Source organism: Symphalangus syndactylus, chromosome 13 (assembly GCF_028878055.3).
Source record: "Symphalangus syndactylus isolate Jambi chromosome 13, NHGRI_mSymSyn1-v2.1_pri, whole genome shotgun sequence".
In the NCBI taxonomy this organism is placed as follows: domain Eukaryota; kingdom Metazoa; phylum Chordata; class Mammalia; order Primates; family Hylobatidae; genus Symphalangus; species Symphalangus syndactylus.
The window spans coordinates 27,567,292-27,592,620 of NC_072435.2; the positions used below are offsets into that span (position 1 = coordinate 27,567,292).

The window sequence follows — 25,329 nt, forward strand, 5'->3', positions numbered from 1 at the left end:
CCCTCTATCCAAGCTGACAGTGATGGCTTGCTTCTCCCATGTGTGGATCCAATGGTGACCCTTTAGGCAGTGGTGCCATGGCTGAAGGAAGGGAAGGGGCAGAGTGCTAAGGACAGACAGGGTCACATCCCCATTCCTGGGCTCCCTGATGTCAGGGTCACGCCCATGATGCCAACCTTGGGGGAAGTACTAGGGTGATTTCCAAAGAGCCTCTCCTCCAAACAGAGCTGTCCACTGTGCTGAGGCCCAGGCTGACTGACTCCTGGGTGTCTTCACTGCCCCCGGGGAGTAAAGGTATGAAAAATGGTGAGGGAGAGCCGGGCACTGTGGCTCATGCCTGTATTCCCAGCACTTTGGGAGGCCCAGGAGGGCAGATTGCTTGAGCTCAGGAGTTCAAGACCAGCCTGGGCAACATGGCAAAAACCAACCTCTATAAAAAAAATACAAAAATTAGCCAGGTGTGGTGGGGCGCACCTGTAGTCCCAGCTACTTGGGGGGCTAAGGTGGGAGGACTGCTTGAGCCCAGAAGATTGAGGCTGCAGTAAGCCATGATTGTACCACTGCACTCCAGCCTGGGCAAAAGAGCAAGACCCTGTCTCAAAAAAAGAAAAAAAAAAAAAGGTGAGGACGGAAGGTAGAGTGTGGCTCAAGTTCAGCCATCACCAAATGCACACTCTCCTGGTCTCACCTGAACATCCCAAGAGCCGCACAAAGTAGGAGCGATTGTGCCCACGTTCAGATGAAAAACCCGAGGCTCACAGAGGGGAAGGGCCTGGCTCCTGGCCTCACTGGCAGGAAGCAGAGGAGGGAAAATTGAGAGGAAGTCTAAGCTTCAGGGTTGGGTGAGTCCTTAAGTCCATGTCTCAATATATCATCCCATCAAGTCCATGAAACCATATCATCTGGGGAAACGAATTGGAGACGCACCACTTAAACAAATTAAACGGGCTCTTCCCTGCAGGGCTTGTCAGAGCCTTTAGCCCCTTCACGTTTCCCAAATCTCTTTGACCAGGGCCAAGGCCAAGGCCTGGGACAATTGGCAGGTCCGGGGTCCCAAAGGCCAAGAGAGCGGGCACGATGGAGGTGAAGGTGTCTACAGCGTTTGTACGCGTGTACTCCGGCCATCTGTGCACAGAACAGATGACCGTGTGTACATATGCACCTGTGTTTCTCCATCACTCCATCTGGGGCTCAAATGACAGCTGTAAAAAGCAGAACAGGCATCCAAAGGCCAGGACACGCGCCCAAAGACCAGGGTCTGGCCCTTCCCGGCTTCCCCTGCAGGAGATAAAGTCCAAGATTGCCTTCGCTGCTCCTCAAGTCAGATTCCACAAGGATTTATTGGCACCGGACCTAACCTGGTGCCCGCCCCTTCAAGGAAAGACACTAACAAGGAGGAGTCCCGGCACCGCAAGAGCCCTCCCAGAAGCGCCCAGCCTGGGGGTCGGGGAGGACGCTGCCATTCGTGGACAGGAAGGGAAGGGCGATCTCGGAGGAGGGTGGGCACGGCACAGGGAAAGGCCGGGTGGTGGGATGGGCAGGGAGGCGGGGTACCGGCCCCGCTAGAAGGGGAACTCGCAGACGTAGTAGAGGCGCCGCTGGCAGTCGTGGTCCCACCAGGAGCCGTCGTCAGAGGCCTGCGCCACGCAGTTCTCCAGCGTGCCACCGTTGGGCTGGTCCGGGCTGAGCGGGTGCGGCGAGGCGCTGGGCTGGGCGCCGAGCTCGGGGCGGGGTGAGCGATGCCAGGCGAAGAAGGACACGCGCTGGCCGTTTTCGAAGAGGTAGAGGCCCTCGGCGCGCCGATCGTGCACGCCCAGCCACACCGGCCAGTTGTAGGGAGCGAGCGCCGCGCGCAGGTAGCGAGTGAGAGCCTCCATCTGCTGGCGGTCCGCCGGCTGCGCCAGGCTCCCGCCCCGCGCCGTGCATCGCGCCTGCGCCGCCGCCTGAGCTTCGAAGTCGCGCGAGAGCAGGAAGCACTTGTGGCCTAGGCGCAGCCCCTTCAGGCAGCCTGTGGGCGGGGCCGGGTAGAGAAGGAGACGGGGTCATGCATTCTGAGTCTGGAAGGGGGCGGGGACAAAGCATCCGGGGGTGGAGGGAGGCGGGGCCGGGAACTCATGGGGAGGGCTGGGAGGAGGCGTGGTCAGAATCGCGGGAGCCAGGAGGTGGAGAGTCTGGTCCGCCAGGGGCGGGGCCAGGCGGTGGGAGCTGGACTGTAGGGGGCGTGGTGCTGCCCCAGTCGGGTCCGCGCGGTTCTGGAGTGCCCACCCTGCTCCCTGCATTCAGCCTCTCAGCTCTCCAACCCCGTCCGCTAGCACACAGCAGCTCTCCCGAACTCTCCCGCCCCGGACGCCTAGGGTCACCTTCTCAACCAGTCCCATACCTGGCCCAGATAGTCTCATTTTTTTCCACCCCGCGCGCCGCGGACTCACCCTCCAAGCGGCCGTGCTCGCGCTCGGCGCGATCCTGCGTCTCCTGCAGGGCTTGCACAGCATCGCGGGTGTCGCTCGCCGCGTTCCGCAGCTGCCGCAGCCCCTGGGTCAGCTCGACCACGCGGGTGTCCAACGCGTGCAGACGGACGTGCAGCTGGTGCAGGCCCGCATCCAGGCCGGCCAGGCGACCCACTGCGGACAGACAGGGATCGTGCTGGAGGGGGAGCCTGGAGATGCAGCGGGGGGCCTGAGGACCTGGAGAACTGGGATCTAGGGCTCCTGAGGGCGGGCTGGCGGTGGGGGCGGGGGCACCCCGGACTCCTGGAAGGTAGGGTCGAGTGGCCCAGGCTCTTAGGAGGCATGGCCATGGACCTGGGGCTCCTAGGGGTGTGGGGGCTCTGGGCTGGGCAATGGACAATTGAAAGGCCACCAGGCAGTGAACCGACCCTTCATTTTTGCGAAAGTGACCGCGGCGGCCTGGGGGTTTGGGGGTGAGGGCTTCTGGTTACTCACGGATGTAAGTGACGATGTCCTCAGGGGTGGGAGAGGGGCTGGGGCCGGAGGATGGGGTTGGCGTTGCTTCCTCCTCCTCTTCCTCCCCCTGGTCCTCCTCCATCTCCCAGTCCTCTTTGCCCTCAACAGTTCCGGCAGGATTCTCATCCCCCCTCCCAGCAGGCAGTCCTAGGGCTTCCTGCAGATGCTGGGGCAGGGGAGGGGTGGTGAGCGCCAGCCTGCCACCAAGATGCCCCATTCGCCCCTTTCCAACTCGTAACTCATTCTCTGCCGCCTGAGTCCTGTCTCTGAGCCCATCACCCCCCCACTCCTCTGAGACTATCCCAATCGCTCCTCATTGTCCATTTCCCTAACCTTGCAATACCCCCTCCCAGGCCCACAGTTCACCACCCATAGCTCCCTGACACTCCAGAGCTCACCTTCAGCATCAGGGCCTCCCTCTCCCGCTCCTCCTCCTGGGCACCTCCCCAGCCTCCCTCCCACTCCCTCTCGGCTCCCCGAGCCCCATGGCCAAAGCCCAAGAGCTGGGGGACCACCAAAGCCCCCAAAAGCCAGGCTGCCTGCATTAAGCTGGACTCTTGGCACCCAAAGTTCCAGATGTCTGGATGTCTGGGGTGGGAGGGGTGGCCTCCGGGAGCTGCCGAGTGCCCCTGCCCTGTGTGCAGGTCACTAGCCCCCAGGTTCCCGACTCTCCCAGCTTCTCTCTTCCTGTTCCTCTCCTCGTCTCTGTCCGGTCCGTTGGTCTCCTCTGCTCCTCTGTGTGTGTCTCTCCCCGCCCCTCTTGGCTCCCCGGAGGCCCTGCCTCTGTGGCCGGAAACCTCCAACGTTCCAAAGCCGGGATCCCGCCTTGGGTCTCCTCGCACACCCTCCTCTTTCCACTTTCCAGAGCTCGCTTCCGCCCTGCTCTTTCCTTCTGCTGTAGCCCAAAGCTCAGATAATCAGGAAGAGGATGGAGCTGGCTCTCCAAGGAATCTTGGAAAACACAGGCCCCGGCCTTAGCCCAGGAACCCGCTCAGAACCATCTGGGCAGTGGTGGGATGCTGGGACCGAGCACCGCTCCCTTCTTCCCTGCCTGGCCATTCCTGAGGAGGGGGCAGACCTCAGGGTCTCGCTGAGGTTGTTATTACCCTGTGGCCACCATCGCCCACACACTCAATGGAGGAGACTCCAGGGCCCCTCCTGCCCCCTAGATTGCCCATCCCACCCTCCAAGCCCTTGTCTGGAGATCCAAGTGAGTGTGTGTGGGGGCGGGGTGACACGTGAAGAGCATGCGTGTGACTGTGTGCACGACCCTGGAAGACAGGGCTCGGGGATTAATTGGCCACTTTACTAGAAGCCTCCTGCAGGCCAGGCCCTGGGCTGGGTGATGCTGGGGACTCCAGCTGCTGGCAGACCAGCAGCCAGATAGCTCCGGGGATGAGGGGGCTGGAGATGGGAGAGGGTGAGGGGCCTGGAGGAGCAGTCAGGGAAGGTTTCTGCAGGAGGTGAAATCGACAGACGCTAGGTTGTGTGCTCAAGGAGCTCTGAGCCTTCAGCGAGCCACCTCGTTTCAGCCTGGACCACTGCAGTCTCGCTGCCCTCCCCCTCCTTCCTCCTGAGCCCCTCCAATCCCGGCTGCTTGCCGCAGCCAAAGCAATCCTTCCAAACCATAAATCAGATCACATCACTCCCCACTCCCCTGCTCCCCCACCTTCCCATCATAAGCAGGAGGGAAGCCAAGCCCGGGCCTCAGTCCTCAGCACAGCCTACCATGCTGGGGGCTGGGAAGGAAGAACCCTTTGCACCTCTGCAGCCTCATCACCCCCACTCCCCTCACCCGCCCCCAGCCTCCACCTTCCCTGGCCTCTTGGCTCATCCCCAAATACTAAGCTGATTACAACCTCAGAGCATTTGCACTAGCCCTTTCCTCCTTCTAGAAGGTTCTTTCCCCAGCTCCTTCTCATCATCGAGGTCTCAGCTCCAAGAGGCCTTCCCCAACCACCTTATCTGTTCTACAAGTTACTTTATTAAAATGCCCCATTTCATCTTTTTGGTATAATCAAGACTGGCGTGATCTTGTTTGTTTGTTTATGTCTGTTCCTTGCCAATGAAAGCAGGGAATTTTATGCACTGCTGCATCTCCTGGCACAAGGCCTACCTAGCACATAGTAGGTGCTCAATCAACCTGTTGAGTGGGCGAGAGGGTAGCCATTACTGGTGGGGTCAAAGGCCTGGAGGCTTCACCTTTTTAGTTTGCTGGCACCCAAGTTCCCAGGGTGGTGGTGGCAGGGTGGGTGGAGGTGGTGAGGGCAGTGGGAGAGAGGCTTGGAGGCAAGGAAGCACGATGCCATGCCATGCCCCTCTATGTCAGGCCCATGAGTCACGCAGGGCTTTTCCAGCCCAGGCCTGGCTGGTGGTGCCAAGAAGCACGGGGCACACCAGCCAAGGATCACTGGGCCTGCTCTTCAAAGGAGGAGACTGAGGTTCTGAAACAGCATGGCCTGCTGGAGGTCACCAGCGTGGCGGCAGCTAGCCAAGGTTTCTGGCTCCAAGAGCAGGGCATCTGCCCTCGGCTGCCGGGAGCCCCAGGAGGGGCCTTGGAAATCAATGCCTCCAGCCTTCCGTTTTCCAAGAAATCCTGGTACATCGCGGGCACTGTGACCTTGGGCAGACTGCTCCCTGCCTCACAGCCTGGGCCTCTCAGGTGCCCTTCGGGAACCTGGGGCCCCTCACCAGGAGCTACAGACCTCAAGAAATAATGCATATGTGGGGAAAGGCCTTGAAAGCTGTGCAGGGGTGCACAGCCTCTCTAGCTGCTGGAGCCAACATGGGCAGCTGTTCTTTCCCCGGGCCCAGCTGTTCACCACCTGGGCTAGTGGGTGTGCATCAAGATAGAGGCCTCCCCAGGCTGAGCAGGCACCTCCTTCAGCTCATACTCGGGTACCCCGGAGAGCCTGCAGCTGGAGGGGAACCCAGAAGCTGCCTAGAACTGCCCCCTGCAGGCCCTGGAGGTACTGTTGGAGCTGGGAGAATGAGGAAGCCTGGGCTAAGGGAACACTCACCACTCACTGCTGCCCTGTGGGATCTGCCCTGTCCCTGTGGGTGCATCCCAGGCATGAATGAGCTGTCTGCCTGCAGCTGGCTGCATATGCGTGCCTACACAGACATGTGCAAACTCCGAGGAGATGGTTGGGTGTGTCTGTGTGTGATGAACAAGGATAGACAACTATGAGGGGATATGCCCAGTAGTGCACAGTAGCGGTCAAGTGAGGACTTTGGAGCCAGCTTACCTGTTCCTGATCCTTGTTATCACCTCCTCATAGCTGGATGACCTTGGGCAAGTTACTTAGCCTCTCTGTGCCTTGGTTTCCCCCTCTGGAAAATGGGGATGGCGAAAGTCCCTGAGCCTGGCACACAGAAAGTGCTCCAGGAATGTCAGCAGTAACTATCCTGGAGGGGAAGGATGGCACGGTGTTTGGCATGTAAACGGGCGAGTGCGAACCAGTGCAATGGACAGCACGGTGGGTGGGTGTGATGGGAAGGCGTGCACACGTCTCTACAGTGCTGTGACTCCGTTTTGGTGTTGAGAGATCTGGGCATGCATACCGGGGTGAACGCCTGTGTGCGTGTATGTGCGCGCGCACGTGGGTGTGTGGTGGACAGATGTGTTCATGTGCTGCGTGTGTGCCCGGGCACAGGGGTGTGACAGCTGCATGTAGCTGGGTTGTGTTTGTAGCTGTGTACCCCAGGTGCATTGTGTCTGGGCATGCATGCGCTGGAGAGTGTGTGTATGTGGGGACTCTGCAGGTGCCATTGCAGCTGGTGACTATGCACCTGTGCCTTGGGGAAATGTGGCCTGGCCCAGGTATGTCCATGTGTGCCCTGACCCAGTGCTTAAATGGAAAGGGTGTGTGTGTGTTTGGGGGGACAGGGTGGGAATCTATAGCATTCACACTTAAATTTGGGGGTGTAGAGTCTGGCAACAAATATTTATTATGCCCCGCTGTGTGTAGGGCGGCGGGGAGCTCTCTGGGAGGGGGTGGTCCTGAGGTGTGTGTGGGGGGCACCCTTATGGGGGCAGGACCCCTTCGTCGGGGTATGGGGGCAAGCAGGGGCGGAGTCAGGATTTGGGGACTCGGAGGTGGCGAGGAGTGGTGGGGGAGGGCAAGGGTAGGGGGCGGAGCCGGCGGTGGTGGGGGATGGGTGAGGTTTGGGGGCGCGGGGAGGGGCAATGTCTCCTCCGCCGGCTCCCGGAGGGAGGGGAGAGGGCGGAGGGAGGGGAGGGAGGGAGAGAGGGAGGGAGAGAGACAGAGTGAGGGAGAGACAGCCAGAGCGAGAGAGCGAGAAGGGTGGCAGAGGAGGCGCGGAGCGGGCGGCGGCGGCGGCGGCCCGAGGAAGAGGAGGAGGAAGAGCAGGCGGAGACGCGGCGCCCGGAGCCGGCCGGACCGAGCCGGGGGCGGGCGAGGAGGGGCGCGGCGGCCGCGGCGGAAGGGGGGGCGCTCTGCGGATGGCCAGGCCCGGCCCGCGGGGGGGGTGAGGTCCTCGGCCCTCCCGCCCTCCCCCCCGGTCCCCGCCCGCCCCCTCCCCGGGCCCGCTCGCCCTCCGGGGCGGTGGGGCATGGCCTGAGGGTCCCCCGTCTCCGGGGGGGTGGGGGGTGGGGGGAGGGGGGAGGGGCCGCGGGCGCCGCCGACCGGGACTCAGCAGCCCCGCCAGGCAGGTAAGGGGGTCGAGAAACTGGGGGTTTGGGGCAGTTGCGGGGCCGGGGCCGCGGGAGGGGGCGAGGGCGCCCCGGATGTCCTTGGCCCGGCGCCGGGCTCCTGGCCTGGGTGTGCGGCTGGGGTGCGGGTGAGGTGGGGAGTGTTGCCCTGGGCGACACCAAATTGGGTTACGCCCGGGTCCCCGGTGCCCCGTCCCAGATCGCATCCTTGATGGGAGGGCGCGCCCCCCATCCCCCGCCAGCGGAGCCCCTATCCCGAACCCGCCTCCCGGCTCTCCGGGGCCAAGGGCTCGGTCCCGGTACCCGCCTCCCCGCCCAGCCCGGCCACTCCCCCGCCTCGTCCACCCTGGCGCACCTGGGCCCCTCCGCCAGATCACCCTGGTCCCCACTCTCCTCCAGCGAGGGTCTAGGCCCGGGCCTCCTCCGCCCCCTTCGACCCCTCCAGCTCCCGCTTCTCCTTCCAGGCTTCTCCAGTCCTTTCCCACCCCCTGCCCAAGCTCCCCGCGTCCCCACCAGGTCTCCAGTCCCTACACCGCCGGCCGGCGCGCCCCCTCGGCTCCCGCCCCCGACTCCTGCTCCCCGGTGCCCCCCGCCCCTCTCCCTGGCCGGGCTCTCCCCCACCAGTTTCCCAGCCTCGGCCCCGGCTCTCTCTCCCCGCCCCTCCCCGCCTCCCTCCGCCTCCATTCATTCTCCCGGGCCCGGCTCTCGGCCACGCCAGCCGCCCCCTGTCCCCCCACAGCCTCCCAGGGCACCCCCTCTCTCGCGTCCTCCACCACCCCCCTCGCCGATTCCTCAGCCCGTCTCGGTACCAGCTGCGTGCCAGCTATTCTTAGCCGCGGAGCGTTTGATTCATGCCGCCCCGGCGGAGCGTGCCCGCTCCCTCCCGCGAGCCCTGAGGGGGAGGGGCCGGAGCCTGCCCGGGGGGCTGGGGCAGCCGTACGCGCGGGGGGCCCCAGCCAGCTTTTCTTTCATCCCACCGGCCACCCCCTCCGAGCGGGGTTGAGGCTGGGGGTCAGCCAGGGTCAGCCGAGGGGGAGTGTCTGCGGGCCCCAGATCGCGAGGGGGGCTGTGCGGCAGGGCGAGGAAAAGGCGGCCGGGGTCTCCGCAGGGACGAGGTGGGGCGGTGTGGCTGGGTACCTGGAGGGGGAGGGGGCTTCGCAGCGCTGCCGCGCGTGGGGGAGGGGTCCGCCGGCCCTGGGTTAGAGGCTCGCCCGCCCACACCTCCTGGAACTCTCCTCCCAACACACACATTTAGTCTTCCCTTTCCCAACCCCCCCAGCCCATCCCCACTCCCCCAAAGTCAGCAGTACCCTCCACTGCTTCCCATCTCCATGGCAACGGTGCAGGAACCGGGCCTGGTGTGGGGGGGAGGGACCAGACCAGACATTCTGGTTTCCGGTGCTGGGGTGGGAGTTGGGGGAGAACAGAAGGGAAGCAGACCCCGTTTGGAAGGGGCTCCACCCTCATAAGGCCACCTCAAGGGAGAACAGCAAGGATCCAGAGACGATCCCCCACCTCAGTTCCCCAGACTCTCCTCTCACTTCTTAGTCTCCCTCTTAACACCCCCAGTCCTCAGAGTGGAGCCCCTAGTACCCAGCAAGCGAGCCCACCCACCCTGCAGTCCTAGAAAAGAGCTACAGGTCATCTGCAGCCACCTACATCTAGCCAGGCCACCACACCACTGTCACCTGGACAGCACTCCCCAGGCCGACCTCCCCACCCACCCGCACACCCTCTCAAGATGCCCCAGTCTCCAAAAGCCACCTCTTGTGGTTCCCTTGGGGACACCCTAGGCCAAATGCTCTGCCCATGACACCCCATCTCAGTGTCCCTTGCTCCCCTGGGACGGCAGATTCCCCAGCACTACTCGGCATGCCACGCGTTGTCAGCCACACTTGAGTGAAGTCACCAGCTCCACCCGCTCCAGGCTCACCACGCCTCCCTCTCCCCCTTACTACATCTCAGTGTCAGCCTCAGCTGCTCCCCAACCCCACCCCCCAGCTCTGGGGTGAGGGGCCAGGCTGGGGCCAGGAGGGCAGGATGCCTGTCAGTTGTCCACCTGTCTGTCCTTAGCTAATTTTAGCTGCATTTTCTGTGGCCTGGCAAAGTGGGCCAGTAGCTCCCGCGGTGATTCTGCGGTTTCTGGGACACGGCCACGCTGGGTCACCGGCAAAGTGGGGCGCAGGGGGCGGGCTGCAAGCAGGGCCAAGGGCAGGGAAGGAGACACATGCCAGAAGCATGTCAGGGACAGGGGTGTGTGCGTGCCAGCGTGGGAGGAGGCGGCAGGGGAGGCCGTGCAGGCCGAGGGTGTGCTCGGCCTCCTTCCTGCCTATCTCGGGCAGTGGGGGTAGGCTGCCCTTGACCGCTTGACCACCGAGTAGCGCCTGTGGCCTCTGAGGGGTCCCGGGCTCCTAGTCTGACGGCCACCCTTGGCCCCTGCAGCCGCCTGTGATGCTGCCGTCCCCCGTCGCCCCGTGGCCCCACGATGACCCACAGCCCCGCGACAAGCGAGGACGAGGAACGCCACAGTGCCAGCGAGTGTCCCGAGGGGGGCTCAGAGTCCGACAGCTCCCCAGACGGGCCAGGTCGAGGCCCCCGGGGGACCCGGGGCCAGGGCAGTGGGGCACCTGGTAGCCTGGCCTCTGTTAGAGGCCTCCAGAGCCGCTCAATGTCCGTCCCAGAAGACGCCCACTTCAGCATGATGGTCTTCAGGATTGGCATCCCGGACCTGCACCAGACAGTGAGTACCTGCCCACTGGCCAGTGGCACGAGAGGGACAGGGCCCCAACCGACATGGGGAGTCCGCTGGTGCTGGGTATCCTCCCAGGAATCCCCCCCACACCCAGCTCCTGGCTCACTTCCCAACCCACCTCAGGCTCTTCTCTGGCCCTTGGCCCACCCTAGCCCCTATCTCTTCCCCAACCAGAAATGCCTGCGCTTCAACCCCGATGCCACCATCTGGACGGCCAAGCAGCAGGTGCTCTGTGCCCTGAGCGAGAGCCTGCAGGATGTGCTCAACTATGGCCTGTTCCAACCGGCCACCTCAGGCCGCGATGCCAACTTCCTGGAGGAGGAGAGGCTGCTGCGGGAGTACCCCCAGTCCTTTGAGAAGGGGGTCCCCTACCTGGAGGTGAAGCTTCCCCAACTCCTTCACTGATAAGAGAAGGCATGCCCTGAAACACATCTGCCCCCCAGCCACTTTTTAACACACTCGAAACCTTAACGAGGGGGCACCCAGTGTGCTAGTCCAGATCTTCTAAGCATCACGGGGAAGTCAGAGAGTCCTGAGTTCAAATTACTGTCTGTTCTGCTTCTGACCAGCTAAGTGGCCTTGGCCAAGTCACCTTCCTGCCCCAAGCTTCTCCTCGCCCATCAAATTGGGGGAGGATTCCCAATTACAGTAAGCACTCTAGAACATTCCCTGTGGGGTCCAGACTCCTCCTCCTTCAAGACAGGGGTTGCAGTGCACATATACCATAATACCCAGCACTCTCGGAAAAGCCACTGCCACCCATCTACCGCCTAGACCAAGGTTCCAGGGCTGTTTCCACTCCTACCCTGAGCTACCCCGGGGAATTAGAAGGGGATCAGACCTTCCCCCTACCCCAAGCCTTCTCCCCAGGCCCCTGATTCCAAGTCTCTGTGTCTCTCTCACTACCCTACCCCTGACCTTAGTTCCGATACAAGACCCGAGTTTACAAACAGACCAACCTGGATGAGAAGCAGCTGGCCAAGTTGCACACGAAGGTGAGAAAACCCTGCTGGCATCTGTCCCCTATAGCCCCCTACCACCGGAGCCCCCTGCCCAACCACTTTCTCTCCCCACCTCTTCCCAGCAGACCTCCACATTTCCCAAGCCAGCGATCCCTCTGGCCACTCCCCCCACTTAACTTGGGATGCTGTACCACATTTGAGACAACCACAAATACCCCCCATTATCCCCATCACAACCCCTTCTTACTTTCCTCTTTTGCACTTCATCCCTCTGCCTGGGCCCACATCATTCCCACCTGGCCTCCTTTGAGTCTCCCTTCTCTTCTCCTGCCTCCCCCCATATCCATCCAAGGCCTCTTTATTCCCCACCTTGGCCTAGGACCCTGACATTGAAGGTCCTTCTGCCTAGAGTCTATTTCAAAGACAGGCTGCATTTCTCCCAACCTCATAGCCTGAATCTCTGCAAAATCCAACCATCACACCCCCCTTTCCAGCCATATCTGTCCTCCCGGTACCTTGCCCGCCAATCCTCAGCCCCTGTCTCTCCTGTGTCTTGATGGTGAGAGCTGGGAGGAAATCAGGAACTGCTTTGGTCAGAAATGAAGGACTCTTGATCCCTGAGAAGGAAAAACTCCCAGTCCCTTCTTGTATACCCTCTCCCGACCACAGCATGCATTGAATTCTTTCCTCCCCTAAATCTTCCATCCCTCCAGACTTTCACGGTCCACTTTGGGAACCACTGGCCAAGTATGGCTCCTGAGTGCTTGCAGTGTGTTTGGTCCCAACTAAGACTTGCTGTGAGTGTGAAATACACACTGGGTTTCAAAGACTTAGTACCAAAAAAAAGTTAAGTAACCTCATAAATAATTTTCATCTCAATTACCTGTTGAAACAGTAACATTGTGGCTGTATCAGTTAAAGAACATATATCAACATGAATTTCAACACAATTAACACTTCACCGCCCCCCCCCTGCTTTTTTTTTTTTTTTTTTTTTTTGAGACGGAGTCTCGCTCTGTCGCCCAGGCTGGAGTGCAGTGGCGCAATCTCGGCTCACTGCAAGCTCCCCCTCCCGTGTTCATGCCATTCTCCTGCCTCAGCCTCTCCGAGTAGCTGGGACTACAGGCGCCCGCCACCATGCCCGGCTAATTTTTTCTATTTTTTAGTAGAGACGGGGTTTCACCATGGTCTCGATCTCCTGACCTCATGATCCGCCCGCCTCGGCCTCCCAAAGTGCTGGGATTACAAGCGTGAGCCACCGCGCCCGGCCTTTTTTTTTTTTTTTTTTTGAGACAGGGTCTTGCTCTGTCACCCGGGCTGCAGTGGTGCAATCATGGCTCACTGCAGCCTCGACCTTTCAGGGTTCAAAGGATCCTTCCAGCTCAGCCTCCCAAGTAGCTGGGACTGCAGGCGTGTGCCACCACACCTGGCTAGGTTTTTGCATTTTTTGTAGAGATAAGGGTCTCACTTTGTTGCTCAGGCTGGTCTCGAACCCCTGGGCCCAAGTGATCCTCCCACCTCGGCCTCCCAAAGGGCTGGGTACTTTCTCTGTAAAGGAGGCTGCTAGAAGCTTTTCAATGGCGTATGTGACTCCACGTATATTTTCACTGGACGGTGCTGCTTGAGGACCCTGCTTCTCTGCCTTGTTCCTGACTGTCCTGTCCTCTCTCTCTTTGCCCATGGCTCAGACGGGGTTGAAGAAGTTCCTGGAGTATGTGCAGCTCGGGACATCTGACAAGGTGGCGCGGCTGCTGGACAAGGGGCTGGACCCCAATTACCATGACTCGGATTCGGGAGGTAGGGAGGGGTGCGCAACAGGAGGACCTCAGGGCCAGGACAGGGCTGGGGGGCAGGGGTGCCATCTGCATTCAGATCCGTTCCTGACTGGTGTCTCCCAAACACATCGCTGTCCAAGCGGGAGGCCACGGGGCCAGAGGCTGTGGGGTGGACAGCTATAGAGCCTGGAAAATGGGAAGGGATGGGGGAGAGGAGAAGGGGCTTCATGTGACCAGCTTTTCCTGCCCTTCAGAGACCCCCTTGACACTGGCGGCCCAGACTGAAGGCTCTGTAGAGGTGATTCGAACCCTATGCTTGGGCGGGGCCCACATCGACTTCCGGGCCCGGGATGGAATGACCGCACTGCATAAGGCCGCGTGTGCCCGACACTGCCTGGCGCTCACGGTGAGGCTGCGGGGACCCCCCATCCCCGCCATGGGGCCCTCTCTCCTTTTCCCTTTGTTCTTTCTCAAACCTCAGTTCTTTGGTTTCTGTTAAATATAGGCCCTCTCATGTCCCCAGTTCAAAGCCCCTTTCCATAGACTGACACACAGCCCCTATTGTCACCCTTGTCAGGCCCCCCAGGTGCACCTACCTGGGCTACAGCTGACATCACACAGACCTGGGCACAGCCTCCTACCCTAAACACCCAGAACGTCTCCATCCCCTGTGACCCAGCTCAATACCAAATCTGCCTCTGTCTCCCCAAGGTGTAAACCCTTCTCATTCCTTAAAATACAAAGTGAGCTCCCTGCTATGCCCCCAAATAGAGCCCCTCCACACACACCCTGAAAACAGCCCCCCAGCTACCCTTCCAAACCCAGCACTGCACCAGCTCCACTCCCTACTCTCTCACATGCAAATACAGCCCCTTCCCCACGTACACAGCCTCAAATGCACTTTCCCAAATAGACAAACCCATACACCCACAAAATACATACACAGCGGCAGCTGCACAGTCTAATTTTAAAATACTCTTCTCCCCCTGCCCCCGCCAGGACACTTGATTCCTCTTCTTACGCGGGTCAGGATGGGCTGCCCCCAAAGACAGCCATTGAGAAGCACCTCAACGCACAGATGCTCCAGCTAAATGGCCCCGCCCTTCTCTCCCTCAGATTCTTTCCTGAAGAGCCCCTAATGCAGTCAGATGGCAGCCACAAAGACCTGCAGTATACTCCTGGAGTTAACAGACCCTCTTCATGTATCTCCCGTGCACACTCACCCCCAAACCCACATCCTGCTCACACACGCCCCTCCCAGCCTCCAGACCTGCGCTATGCAAGCCAGTAGCCACTGGCCACCTGGGGCTGTTTAAATTTAAATTAATTAGAATGAAGTAAAATTAAAATTTCAGTTCCTCAGGCTCACTAGCCACGTTCAAGTGCTCAGGGGCCCACACGTGCCTGCCGCATAGGGTGGTGCAGTTGCAGACCATCCCCACGATGGGGGAAACGTTCTGTTGGATGGCACTGCTACAGGCTGTCCTCACACAAGGTTGCTGCCAACACTTTCTCCTATTAATGTTCATTATTGCCAGCCTTCCACACCCAGAGCTGTCCTTCAAGTGGGGGCAGGAAGTGGCCTCCAGCCCCAATGAGGCCGGCCCCATCCTTGCCCTTACCCAAGCTTACCTGTCCCCTGGCTTCGTGCTGTGCCCCTTCTTTGAGATCCTGGACCTAATAACACCTCCCGCTTGGCCAGAGACCCTCCAGCATCCAGACTGTGTCCTCTCATTTGTCCCCAACAACCCACCTGTAGGAAGTGGAACGGGTGGGTACTGTGGCCCCTAATGTCTTTCAATGGCTCACCCAAGGTCGCCCCCAGGGGAAAGGCTGGGTGGGATATCAGAGTGCAAGGGTCCTCTGGAGGCATCTACCCAAGTCCCACATTGTTCACAGGGGATCAGAGTGGCCCAGGGAGGGAAAGGGCCAGGCTCAAGGTCACACAAGGGCATCGTGGCAGAACTGAGACTGTCATTGGCCACTGTAGGTCACCCAGGACGGTCCAGTCCCCCGGCCCTTCAGAATGAGCTGGTTAATGTGTGACTGTCATCTGTGTTTTTCTACCGAGTTCTCTCTCCGTTCCTAGGCGCTCCTGGACCTTGGGGGTTCCCCCAACTACAAGGACCGTCGGGGGCTGACCCCTCTGTTCCACACAGCTATGGTGGGTGGTGACCCCCGATGCTGTGAGCTGCTCCTGTTCAACAGGGCCCAGCTGGGCATAGCTGATGAGAACGGCTGGCAGGAAATCCACCAGGTGCTCCTAATTCAGGCCATGAAGGGCTGGGGTGGGGGACCCAGTCCCTGAGGCATCCAAGGGGCTGGGGCTGGGAACCAGATGCCAGGGTCCTCACAGAGCATGGGGGTGAGAAAAACATGGTCCTCAAAGAGGAAATGGTGGGGGTGAAGACAGGAAGACCCTAAGGGGGCATAGGCTGGGGAACCTGACGCCTTGATCCCTGAGAGGGATGGGCCGGCCTCTTGACCCTCTTTAGGAGGCAGACCAGATGCCTGGGCCTTGGAATGACTGAACATTTGGATTTTGAGGCTGACAGCCTGGGTCCCAGAGCAGGAAGGGGGGCTAAAAGGTGATGGGGAGGTGGATGCGGTGAACGATAGGATGAGAAGGCCAGCGCACAGGTCATAGACAGACTCTTGGCCCAGAGGGTGAACAGCCCGGGTCTGATCCATGCCCCTCGCTCCCTGTCCTGCCCAGGCCTGCCAGCGGGGTCACTCTCAGCATCTGGAGCATCTGCTCTTCTATGGGGCTGAGCCCGGAGCCCAGAATGCCTCGGGGAACACGGCTCTGCACATCTGCGCCCTCTACAACAAGGTCTGCCTAGCAGCGGCCACCCCAGGCCCCTCGCATCCCCCATAGCCGCCTCCCTCAGGGCCAAGCTCAGACACTCCTCTTGACTGCATCTCTGCACCCTTCACTTCTTCACTATTTCCATCCTTTCATCCAGTCATCCATTCATCCATCCATCCATCCATCCATCCATCCAACAGATATTTACTGAGCTCCTTCTCTGTATCAGGCCTGGAGCTGGGTGCTAGGGACAAAGGGTTGACCTCATGGCCTAGCAGAGGGCAGACAACATAGTTTGCTGCTACAATCCAGAGTGCTCAGAGCAAAGTCACAGGGAATCCAGATCCCTGTGGGAGCCCACATCTGGAACTGGGCTTGGGATGGAGTGGCTGGGGGTGGAGTGGCTTCCTGGAGGAGATGCCCCCAGTGTTAAGATGAGCAGAAGCAGAAAAGGGGAGAAAGGAGTGCTCCAGGGTGGGAGCACAGCCTGTGCAGAAAGCAAGAGGAAAGGGGGCTGTGGGTCCTCAGTTCCCCTGTGTCTCCATTCAGCCAGTGGTGTGTGCAGGTGCCACATGGCAGCATGGCAGGGCACAGGGGAAAGGCCAACGTGCAGCCCCCGTGGCCCCTGAAGGGAGCGACAGTGGGGGCTGCAGTGGGAGTTTTGGCAATTCAGGACCTTGGGGGTCCTGACAACCTGGGTCCCTGAGCAGGAAGGGAGTGCTGAAGGGAGACGGGAAGAACACCCCCACTTCTGGGGTCCCTAGGAGAGGGGAGGTACGGAGCAGGCAGGGGGGCTCATGGCAGCTGGTTGGCAAGAGCCAGATCTTTCAATGTCATGACCTCTGGTACTTTAGCCACCTGAGCTGCAGATGATCCTGGGCAGATCAGCCCCATGGAAAGCCTCAGTCTCCCCACCTATTTCTTGATGCTCCCTGCCCTTGAAGGGCAGCTGGTGGGGGTTCGTAGAGAGACAGGCGCTAGCATGACAGAGCTGGTCTGTCAGCCCCCTTCCTCCAGGAAGTCTTCCAAAACAGCCCTCAGCCCCCTCTGCCTCGGCAGAACTTGCAGTGCTGGGGATTTGGCGGGTGGCCACGTGCCGCCTCGTGGCAGCCAGCAGTATGCCTGGAGCCCAGGGAAGACTCAGCGTTTGTCAAACGGAACCAACATGGTGCCGGCACTTCTCTCCCTGCGTGCTTCTGTCTCCTGCTCTGCGACACAGGCCTCGCAACCAATCCTCTTGACTCCCAGGCCATTGTGCAGCTGAGGGGGAAGAAGCCCCGGCCCCACAGGCAGATGGGGATGGGGAGCAAACAAGTCCCTCCCCCTCTTTGAGGCTCCATCCTTCTTCCTGAAATGGGAATAATGCCAGCTCTTATTGAAGAGGGTGAGCCATCGTGTATATTAAGTGCTCATCCCTGAAAGGCAGCCATCAGAATAATAATCGTCATCGTTACCATCACCAGTGTCAGTCAGGGTCCAGTCGAGAGACAGAAACTGTACCGTTCAGATAAACAGAGAAATTTTAGTATAGAGAATTAGACCAGGCATGGTGGCTCATGCCTGTAATCCCAACACTTTGGGAGGCCTAGGTGGGAGGGTGGCTTGAGCCCGGGAGTTCGAGACCAGCCTGGGCAACATGGGAAAACCTGGTCTCTATGAAAAAATACAAAAATTAGCTGGGCACAGTGGTGTGCACCTGAGGTCCCAGCTACTCAGGAGGCTGAGGCAGAAGAATTGCTTGAGTCTGGGAGGTGGAGGCTGCAATGAGCTATGATCATGCCACTGCACTCCAGTCTGGGTGACAGAGTGAGACCCTGCCTTAAAAAGAAAAAATTAGAATTAGAGAGCAGGCAGAGTTTTCTTAGTGGGACAGATGAACAAGTCATTTTCCCCTCCCTGATCTCCTTTCTCAGCTGTGAAATGGGTCAATAATTAATATCCACCATGCAGGCCGGGCGCGGTGGCTCATGCCTGTAATCCCAGCACTTTGGGAGGCCGAGGCGGGCAGATCACGAGGTCAGGAAATTGAGACCATCCTGGCTAACACGGTGAAACCCCGTCTCTACTAAAAGTACAAAAGAAAGTTAGCCGGGCATGGTGGCAGGCGCCTATAGTCCCAGCTACTCGGGAGGCTAAGGCAGGAGAATGGCGTGAACCCGGGAGGCGGAGTTTGCAGGGAGCCGAGATCGCGCCACTGCACTCCAGCCTGGGCAATAGAGTGAGATTCCGTCTCAAAAATAAATAAATAAATAAATAAATAAATAAATATCCACCATGCAAAAGGATCAAGTGGGTTAATAGTTTTGCTTGCCTTTGCCATGGGCTTAACAAATCGATGCATAACACATGCGAACTTGATTCCTCTATTTCCCCCCTTGTCTTCCAGGCTTTAAGCTTTCCAAGAGCCAGGGCTGAGTCTGACAGTTTTTCCTCAGCCTCTGCCACCTTGGCCTCCTGATATGCCCGTCTAGCATTTGGTGGTGAAAGTCAGATCTGTTTCTAGGCTGTGAGCACTTCAAGGGTGGGGGTTGAGTCTGATTACTTGCTCTGTTCCAGGACCCCAGCACACAGCAGGCCTAGCTGCATCTTTGTTGAGTGACTGAATGAATGAATGAAAATGAGTGAATGAATGATGGGTCAGCCCTCTTGGATTTCCACCAAGACTGTGCACAGTGCCTGGCTCTGAGCATTCAACAGGTGTTTGCTTGTTTCAACAGACTGAATGACTCAACGAATGAATGAATGACTCGAACAAATGAATTTTGACTGACTCAACCCCACATCCTCCATCCTCATCCTTTCCATGCACGTTCCTTGGGCACCTACTACGTGCACCGCACGAGGCCTTGGGGATGTGAGATGAATCAGACGCAGCATCTGGCCTGGGGAGGGCGAGGGCGGGGTTTGGGGGGGGTGGGAGTTCACAGTCTGGTGAGGAGGCAGACGTGTAAGCAAATCATGGCTATGGCATGAGATAAGTGCTAGGATGCCGTTAAATGCGAGTTTCTCTCGGTTCCCAGGGGAGGGAACCATCAACTCTGACTTGCACACCTTCTCAGCTTTGTAAGAGTAGGATGAGGAGCAGGTGAGCTTAGGGGCTGTGCTCTTGCCCTGTGCCCCCAGTGTGGGGGTTGGGAGTGTGAAAACACGCAAAAAGCCAGGCGCGGTGCCTCACACCTGTAATCCCAGCACTTTGGGAGGCCGAGGCGGGTGGATCACGAGGTCAGCAGTTCAAGACAAGCCTGGCCAAGATGGTGAAACCCTGTCTCTACTAAAAAGACAAAAATTAGCCAGGCGTGGTGGCAGGTGCCTGTAATCCCAGCTACTTGGGAGGCTGAGGCAGAGAATTGCTTGAACTCAGGAGGCGGAGGTTGCAGTGAGCTGAGATCACACCATTGCACTCCAGCCTGTGTAACAGAGCGAGACTCCATCCTAAAAAAAAAAAAAAAAAAAAAGAAAGAAAAAAGAAAAGAAAAACACGCAAAAGGACACATGGCAGGAGTTAACAGTCTAGTTGGCCTGCAGCATGGGCATACACAGACTCATATGCACACACACACTCACAAACACACCCAGAACACACACTGGGCTAACTGCTGCCTGATGTGTGACTTTGGCAGTCAAAATCGTCCATTCATACGAGACAGGTGAACCATAAGATCAGAAGGCCAGGTGCACAGGAGGATCGCTTGAGCCCAAGAGGTGGAGGCTGCAGTGAGCCAAGATCGCGCCACTGCACTCCAGCCTGGCAACAGAGCGAGACTCTGTCTCAAAAAAAAAAAAAAAGAAGAAGAAGAAGGCCAGGTTGGAATCCTAACTGCTCCACTAACTGGCTGTGTGGCCTTGGGCATAGCATCTGCTCTCTCTGAACCTGTCCTGTAACATGGGCCCATACAAACCCCTTGGTGGATTTGTCATGTGGAAGGGGTAAGATCAAGGAGGTGCTTGGGGAATGGTGGTTAAATTTAGCATCAGAGGGCACTGGGGTAGAGTTGAGCTGGAGGCCAAGTTGGGTTTGGCCAGGCCAAGACAAAAGGGAGAGGACACTCGTCCTACCGAACAGGTCCTGTGGGTCCAGCCTTAATCCAGGTGGTGGGTGCCACAGGCAAAATCATGCCCCTGTACAACTTATGATGTAGAGGAGAAGAGACGCTAATGAGACAAATAACAGGAAATGGAATTTCAGGGAGACGGGGTTATGAAGAAAATGAGTTAACATTGGCTTAGAGTGCCTGGCACATACATCAGTGTCGTACTAAAAAAATAAAGCAAAGGGTTGGGCACGGTGGCTCACTCCTGTTATCCCAGAACTTTGAGAAGCCAAGACAGGTGGATCACCTGAGGTTGGGAGTTCGAGACCAGCCTGGCCAACACGGGGAAAGCCTGTCTCTACTAAAAATACAAAAATTAGCCAGATGTGGTGGTGGGTGCCTGTAATCTCAGCTACTCAGGAGGCTGAGGCAGAAGAATCACTTGAACCTGGGAGGCAGAGGTTGCAGTGAGCCGAGATCGTGTCACTGCACTCCAGCCTGGGTGACAAGAGCGAAACTCTATCTCAAAAAATTTTTAAAAATAAATAAATAAATAAAAAAAAATAAAGCGAGGAAGAGGACAAGGGCTTTTTTTTTTTTTTTTAGACAGGATGGCCAGAGAAGACCTCTCTGAAGAGGTGGCATTTGTGCAAAAGCCTGAATGAAGTGAGGAAGCAAGCTATGCTATGATCTAGCAGGAAAGGATTCCAAGCAGAGGGAGCAGCCGTGCAAAGGTCCTGGGGCACGAGGGTGCTGTCAGAGGAAGGAGGTGGCCCGTGTGGCTGGAGCCTGGAAGCAAGGGCAGGTGGTAGAAGATGAAGCTGGTGAGGGTCAGGGTGGGGAGTGGCAGGGCAGGCAGCTCAGGTTAGCTCAGCTAACCCTAACCCTCCTAGGCCGTGGCATGGACTTTGTGTTTAGTCCAAAGAGTGATGAGGGGTGCCTGTGATTGACATTGGTGAGAAATTGATCTGAATGTAGAAGGCGTCTCTGTCTCCACTGGTCCAGTCCTGCCTCCACCCTTCCTCCACAATGTGTGTCCCCTTCCTTCTGTGCCTGGCAGAAAGTGTGATTAAGATAGAAGGCTTTGGAGTCAGGGAGATCTGGGTTCAAATCCAAGGCTGATAATCACCAGCTGTGTGACCTTGAGCACCTCCCCCACCCCACCCCCCTTTTTTTTGAGACAGGGTCTCACTTTTTTTTTTTTTTTTTTGAGACGGAGTCTGGCTCTGTCCCCCAGGCTGGAGTGGCACAATCTCGGCTCACTGCAAGCTCCGCTTCCCGGGTTCACGCCATTCTCCTGCCTCAGCTTCCCGAGTAGCTGGGACTACAGGCGCCCGCCACCACACCCGGCTAATTTTTTTGTATTTTTAGCAGAGACAGGGTTTCACCGTGTTAGTCAGGATGGTCTCGATCTCCTGCCCTCGTGATCTGCCCGCCTCGGCCTCCCAAAGTGCTGGGATTACAGGCGTGAGCCACTGCGCCCAGCCGAGACAGGGTCTCACTTTGTCACCCACACTGGAGTGCAGTGGCATGAACAAGGATCTTTGCAGCCTCGAACTCTTGGGCTCAAGTGATCCTCTCACCTCAGCCCTACAAGTAGTTGGGACTACAGGCGTGTGCCACCACACCAGGCTAATTTTTAAAAATTTTTTGTAGAGACAGGGTTTCGCCATGTTGCCCAGGCTGGTCTCAAACTCCCGGGCTCAAGCGATCCTCCTGCCTCGGCTTCCCAAAGTGCTGGGATTACAGGAGTGAGCCACCGCGCCTGGCCCACCTTGGGCTCTTTTGAAAGCCTTAGTTTCCGCCTCTGTAAAATAGAGACAATTTCCATGTCCTGGAATTGTTGGGCAATTCAATGAGCTTCTGTCTCTAAAGTGCCAAGCGCCTGGCACGTAACATGGTAAGCCTCCGTAAGGTCTAGACCTGCGGTTCTCAACCGGGGAGCCTCTGTCTCCCAGGGGACACTTGGCAATGTCTAGACGTTTTTGGTTGTCATGACTGGGGAGGGGAGTGCTACTGGCATCTAGTGGTAGAGACTGGGGATGCTACTCAACATCCCACAAGGCTCAGAACACCCTCCACAAACCAATGAGTCACCAAAGCATTATCCAGCCCCAACATCCAGTGGAACATAGCACGAGCACATACCCTAAATGCCCTCAAATATCCTAGTGGCCACGTTAAAGAGAAGGGGAAAATAATTAGGTGACATTTATTTTAACAACATATTTTACTTATAACAGTGTATCTAAAACATTATCATTTCAACATAGAATCAATACAGAAATTATTACTTTTTTTTTTTTTTTTTTGAGACAGACTCTCACTCTGTCACCCAGGCTGGAGTGCAGTGGCAGAATCTCGGCTCGCTGCAACTTCCACCTCCTGGGTTCAATTGATTCTCCCACCTCAGCCTCTTGAGTAGCTGGGATTACAGGTGCCCCCCCCCACCACACCTGGCTAATTTTTGTATTTTCTGTTAGAGACGGGGTTTCACCATGTTGGCCAGGCTGGGCTCAAATAACCTGGCCTCCAGTGATCCGCTCACCTCAGCCTCCCAAAGTGCTGGGATCACAGGTGTGTGTCACCACACCTGACATTTTTTTTTTTTCCTGAGGGGGAGACAGGTCCCTGCTCTGTCACCCAGGCTTGATCTCAGCTCACTGCAGCCTGGAACTCCTGAGCTCAAGCGATCCTCCCACCTCAGCCTCCCAAGTATTTGGGACTGCAGGCACCCACCACCATGCCTGGCTAATTTCTGTTTATTTTTTTGTAGAGACGGGGGGCGTCTCACTATGTCACCCAGGCTGGTCTGGAACTTCTGCCTTGGCCTCCCAAAGTCTTAGGATTATAGGCTTGAGCCACCACGCCTGGCTATAGACATTTAAATTCTTTCTTGTTTTCATATGGCATCCTTGAAATCCAGCGTGTATTTCGCATGCATGGTGCATGTCCGTTTGGGCCAGCCACACTTAAAGTGCTGCTGGTCTGTACCTGGCAGGTGGCTGCTGTCCTGAGTGGTGCAGGTTTAGGGTGGAGTATTTATTCCTGAGGCTCTTAGCACAGTACCTGTATCCACTCATGGTGATTTTAATTTTTTCTCTCTCTCTTTGTCCTGTGCCACTGGCCATGACACGCAGGAGACCTGTGCCAGGATCCTCCTGTACCGAGGTGCCGACAAGGATGTGAAGAATAACAACGGGCAGACCCCCTTCCAGGTCTGGGGCTGCAGGGGATGTGCTGAAGTTTCCAGGGCTAAGGAAAGGGTGACAGTGACACCCGGCGGATAAGGAAGGGGACAATGAGGAAAGCAAGGAGACAGGTCGTGGAGGGGGAGCTGGAAGAAGACGGAGGGCGGCATTGTCGGAGTGGAAGGTTTGGGTCGGGCCAGGGACCTCACCGTGTTTCCTGCCCTCTCTCTGCTACCTGGGCCCCACCGACCTGCCTCTACCCCCTCCCTCCAGGTGGCAGTGATTGCTGGGAATTTTGAGCTGGGGGAGCTGATCCGAAACCATCGAGAACAGGATGTGGGTGAGTGACAGGGAGCTGGGGCTGCACAGAGAACCTGGGGCGGTTGGGCTTTCATGGTGGGATGGGGCAGTTGGGAGACCTGACTTGGGGGCCAGGATAGGATGGAGAAAACCCTAGAGGACCAAAAATGTCTGGGTGGTGGTGGGGGAGCAATTCCAGGCCCCCCGCCCTTTCTCATCTCTGTCTTTCTCCCTCATGCCTCTCTCCCACCATCTCTTGCCCCCGCATGGCCCCCTGTCCCCTAACACCTGCCCCCCGCCGCCACTGTGCCCTCTCAGTGCCCTTCCAGGAGTCCCCCAAGTACGCGGCCCGGCGACGGGGGCCCCCGGGCACAGGGCTGACAGTGCCCCCGGCGCTGCTGCGGGCCAACAGTGACACCAGCATGGCGCTGCCCGACTGGATGGTGTTCTCCGCCCCGGGGGCCTCGTCCTCTGGGGCCCCTGGCCCTACCTCAGGTTCCCAGGGCCAGTCGCAGCCCTCAGCCCCCGCCACCAAGCTCAGCAGCGGGACCCTCCGAAGTGCCAGCAGCCCCCGGGGTGCCAGGGCCCGCTCTCCATCCCGAGGGAGGCACCCTGAGGACGCCAAGAGGCAGCCCCGAGGCCGGCCCAGGTAGGGGAGGCAGCCCTGGCTCCACAGTCCCCAGCCCCGTCAAATCCCCTCTCCAGATCGGCGGCTTCCCCCGAGGCCCGCCCAGCTGCCTTCCTCTGTAGGCCCTCATCCATCCAAGTCCCTAGCGTCACCTTGGGGTAAAGTAAGGCCTTGGGAGCTACTGTCCCAACTCCACCCCCAGTGCACCACATGTAAGCTGGACATCTGCTCCACGACAGGGGCCCCAGGCAGAGGGTACCCCAAAGAAACATGGGCGCCAGCCCCTGGGGACAGACAGAATGACAGGGTGAGGTGGAGGGAAGCTGAGCAGGAAGAGGATGGGGGGAGTGGCAGAGACTTGGGGAGGACAGAGAGGTCACTCTGGAGGGAGGATGAGGAGGGGGCGGGGGACATTCCGGGGTCAGGAAGCCCACCTGGCTAGAGGAGGCTGAGAAGGAGGCGAAGGCCAGCCAGGCGTGTCCCGAGGAAGTGGGGGAGAGGCTGGCAACGGCGGGCAGAGGAGTTGGACCTGACCCAGGAGGAAGCTGGGAGTCGCGGAAGGCTCGTGAGCGGAGGGATGACACAGTCCCAGCTCAGCCTCAGGAAGCTGAATCAGGCGGTGCGCACAGGACCGTGGGAGGGGGCAGAGCCGGAAGCCAGGAGGCAGGAGAGGGGGCTGGTTGGGGCAGCTGCGGGCAGGCAGAGGGAGCCCCCAAATGCCCTCTTTCCTGGAGGACACCAGTGCTGGGAAACCCCCCTCCCCCACCCTGATGCTCCGTCCTCTTCCCCCACCCAAGGACCCCTGTCCTCCCAGAGGTGTCCCTTCCCTCCACCTTCCCCTGCCTCTCATGCCCTCTGTGTACGCAGCTCCAGCGGGACACCCCGGGAAGGGCCAGCTGGGGGCACGGGAGGCTCAGGGGGCCCCGGGGGCTCCCTGGGCAGCCGCGGGAGGCGGAGGAAGCTCTACTCAGCGGTACCCGGACGCTCCTTCATGGCTGTGAAGTCCTACCAGGCCCAAGCCGAGGGGGAGATCTCCCTGAGCAAGGGCGAGAAGATCAAAGGTACCCAGGGTGGAAGCAGGGCCTGGGCTGGGCTGTGGGGGCGATCAGGGAAAATGTGGAGCAGACAGCAGACCATTCTCAGGCACCTGGAGTATCTCATGCACTCTGGAGACCTCAGAGAGCCCCAGGACACCCCTTGAGGCTTGGAGGACCATAGAGTGTAGCTGAGATGACCCTGTCAG

The 25,329-nt window shown here is 58.7% G+C and overlaps 2 protein-coding genes across 5 annotated transcripts in view; one reads left to right on the forward strand and one right to left on the reverse strand.

Annotated features, from left to right (window-relative positions):
• Nucleotides 1–1,321: 1,321 nt before the first annotated feature.
• On the reverse strand, nt 1,322–3,670 carry CLEC11A (C-type lectin domain containing 11A). The gene is made up of 4 exons (XM_055236008.2): nt 3,362–3,670; nt 2,943–3,129; nt 2,430–2,621; nt 1,322–2,008 (listed from the first exon to the last, which is right to left on the reverse strand). Exons 1-4 carry the CDS (start codon nt 3,506–3,508, stop codon nt 1,563–1,565), a joined length of 972 nt encoding a protein of 323 aa, XP_055091983.1. The 5' UTR covers nt 3,509–3,670; the 3' UTR covers nt 1,322–1,562.
• Nucleotides 3,671–7,215: 3,545 nt separating this feature from the next.
• The window catches only part of SHANK1 (SH3 and multiple ankyrin repeat domains 1), a 61,180-nt gene continuing 43,066 nt past the window's right edge, over nt 7,216–25,329 (forward strand). For 2 of the 4 annotated variants that reach the window (XM_055235997.2, XM_055235998.2), the window contains exons 1-12: nt 7,224–7,638; nt 10,081–10,378; nt 10,565–10,768; nt 11,314–11,385; nt 13,041–13,149; nt 13,382–13,533; nt 15,217–15,384; nt 15,844–15,960; nt 23,108–23,185; nt 23,432–23,498; nt 23,777–24,107; nt 24,954–25,147. In XM_055235997.2, the coding sequence (XP_055091972.1) occupies nt 10,124–10,378; nt 10,565–10,768; nt 11,314–11,385; nt 13,041–13,149; nt 13,382–13,533; nt 15,217–15,384; nt 15,844–15,960; nt 23,108–23,185; nt 23,432–23,498; nt 23,777–24,107; nt 24,954–25,147 (1,747 nt within the window). In that variant the 5' untranslated portion in view covers nt 7,224–7,638; nt 10,081–10,123. Of the gene's footprint in view, nt 7,639–10,080; nt 10,379–10,564; nt 10,769–11,313; nt 11,386–13,040; nt 13,150–13,381; nt 13,534–15,216; nt 15,385–15,843; nt 15,961–23,107; nt 23,186–23,431; nt 23,499–23,776; nt 24,108–24,953; nt 25,148–25,329 lie in introns of all 4 variants that reach the window. The other 2 variants (XM_055235999.2, XM_055235995.2) reach the window with 2 other exon arrangements.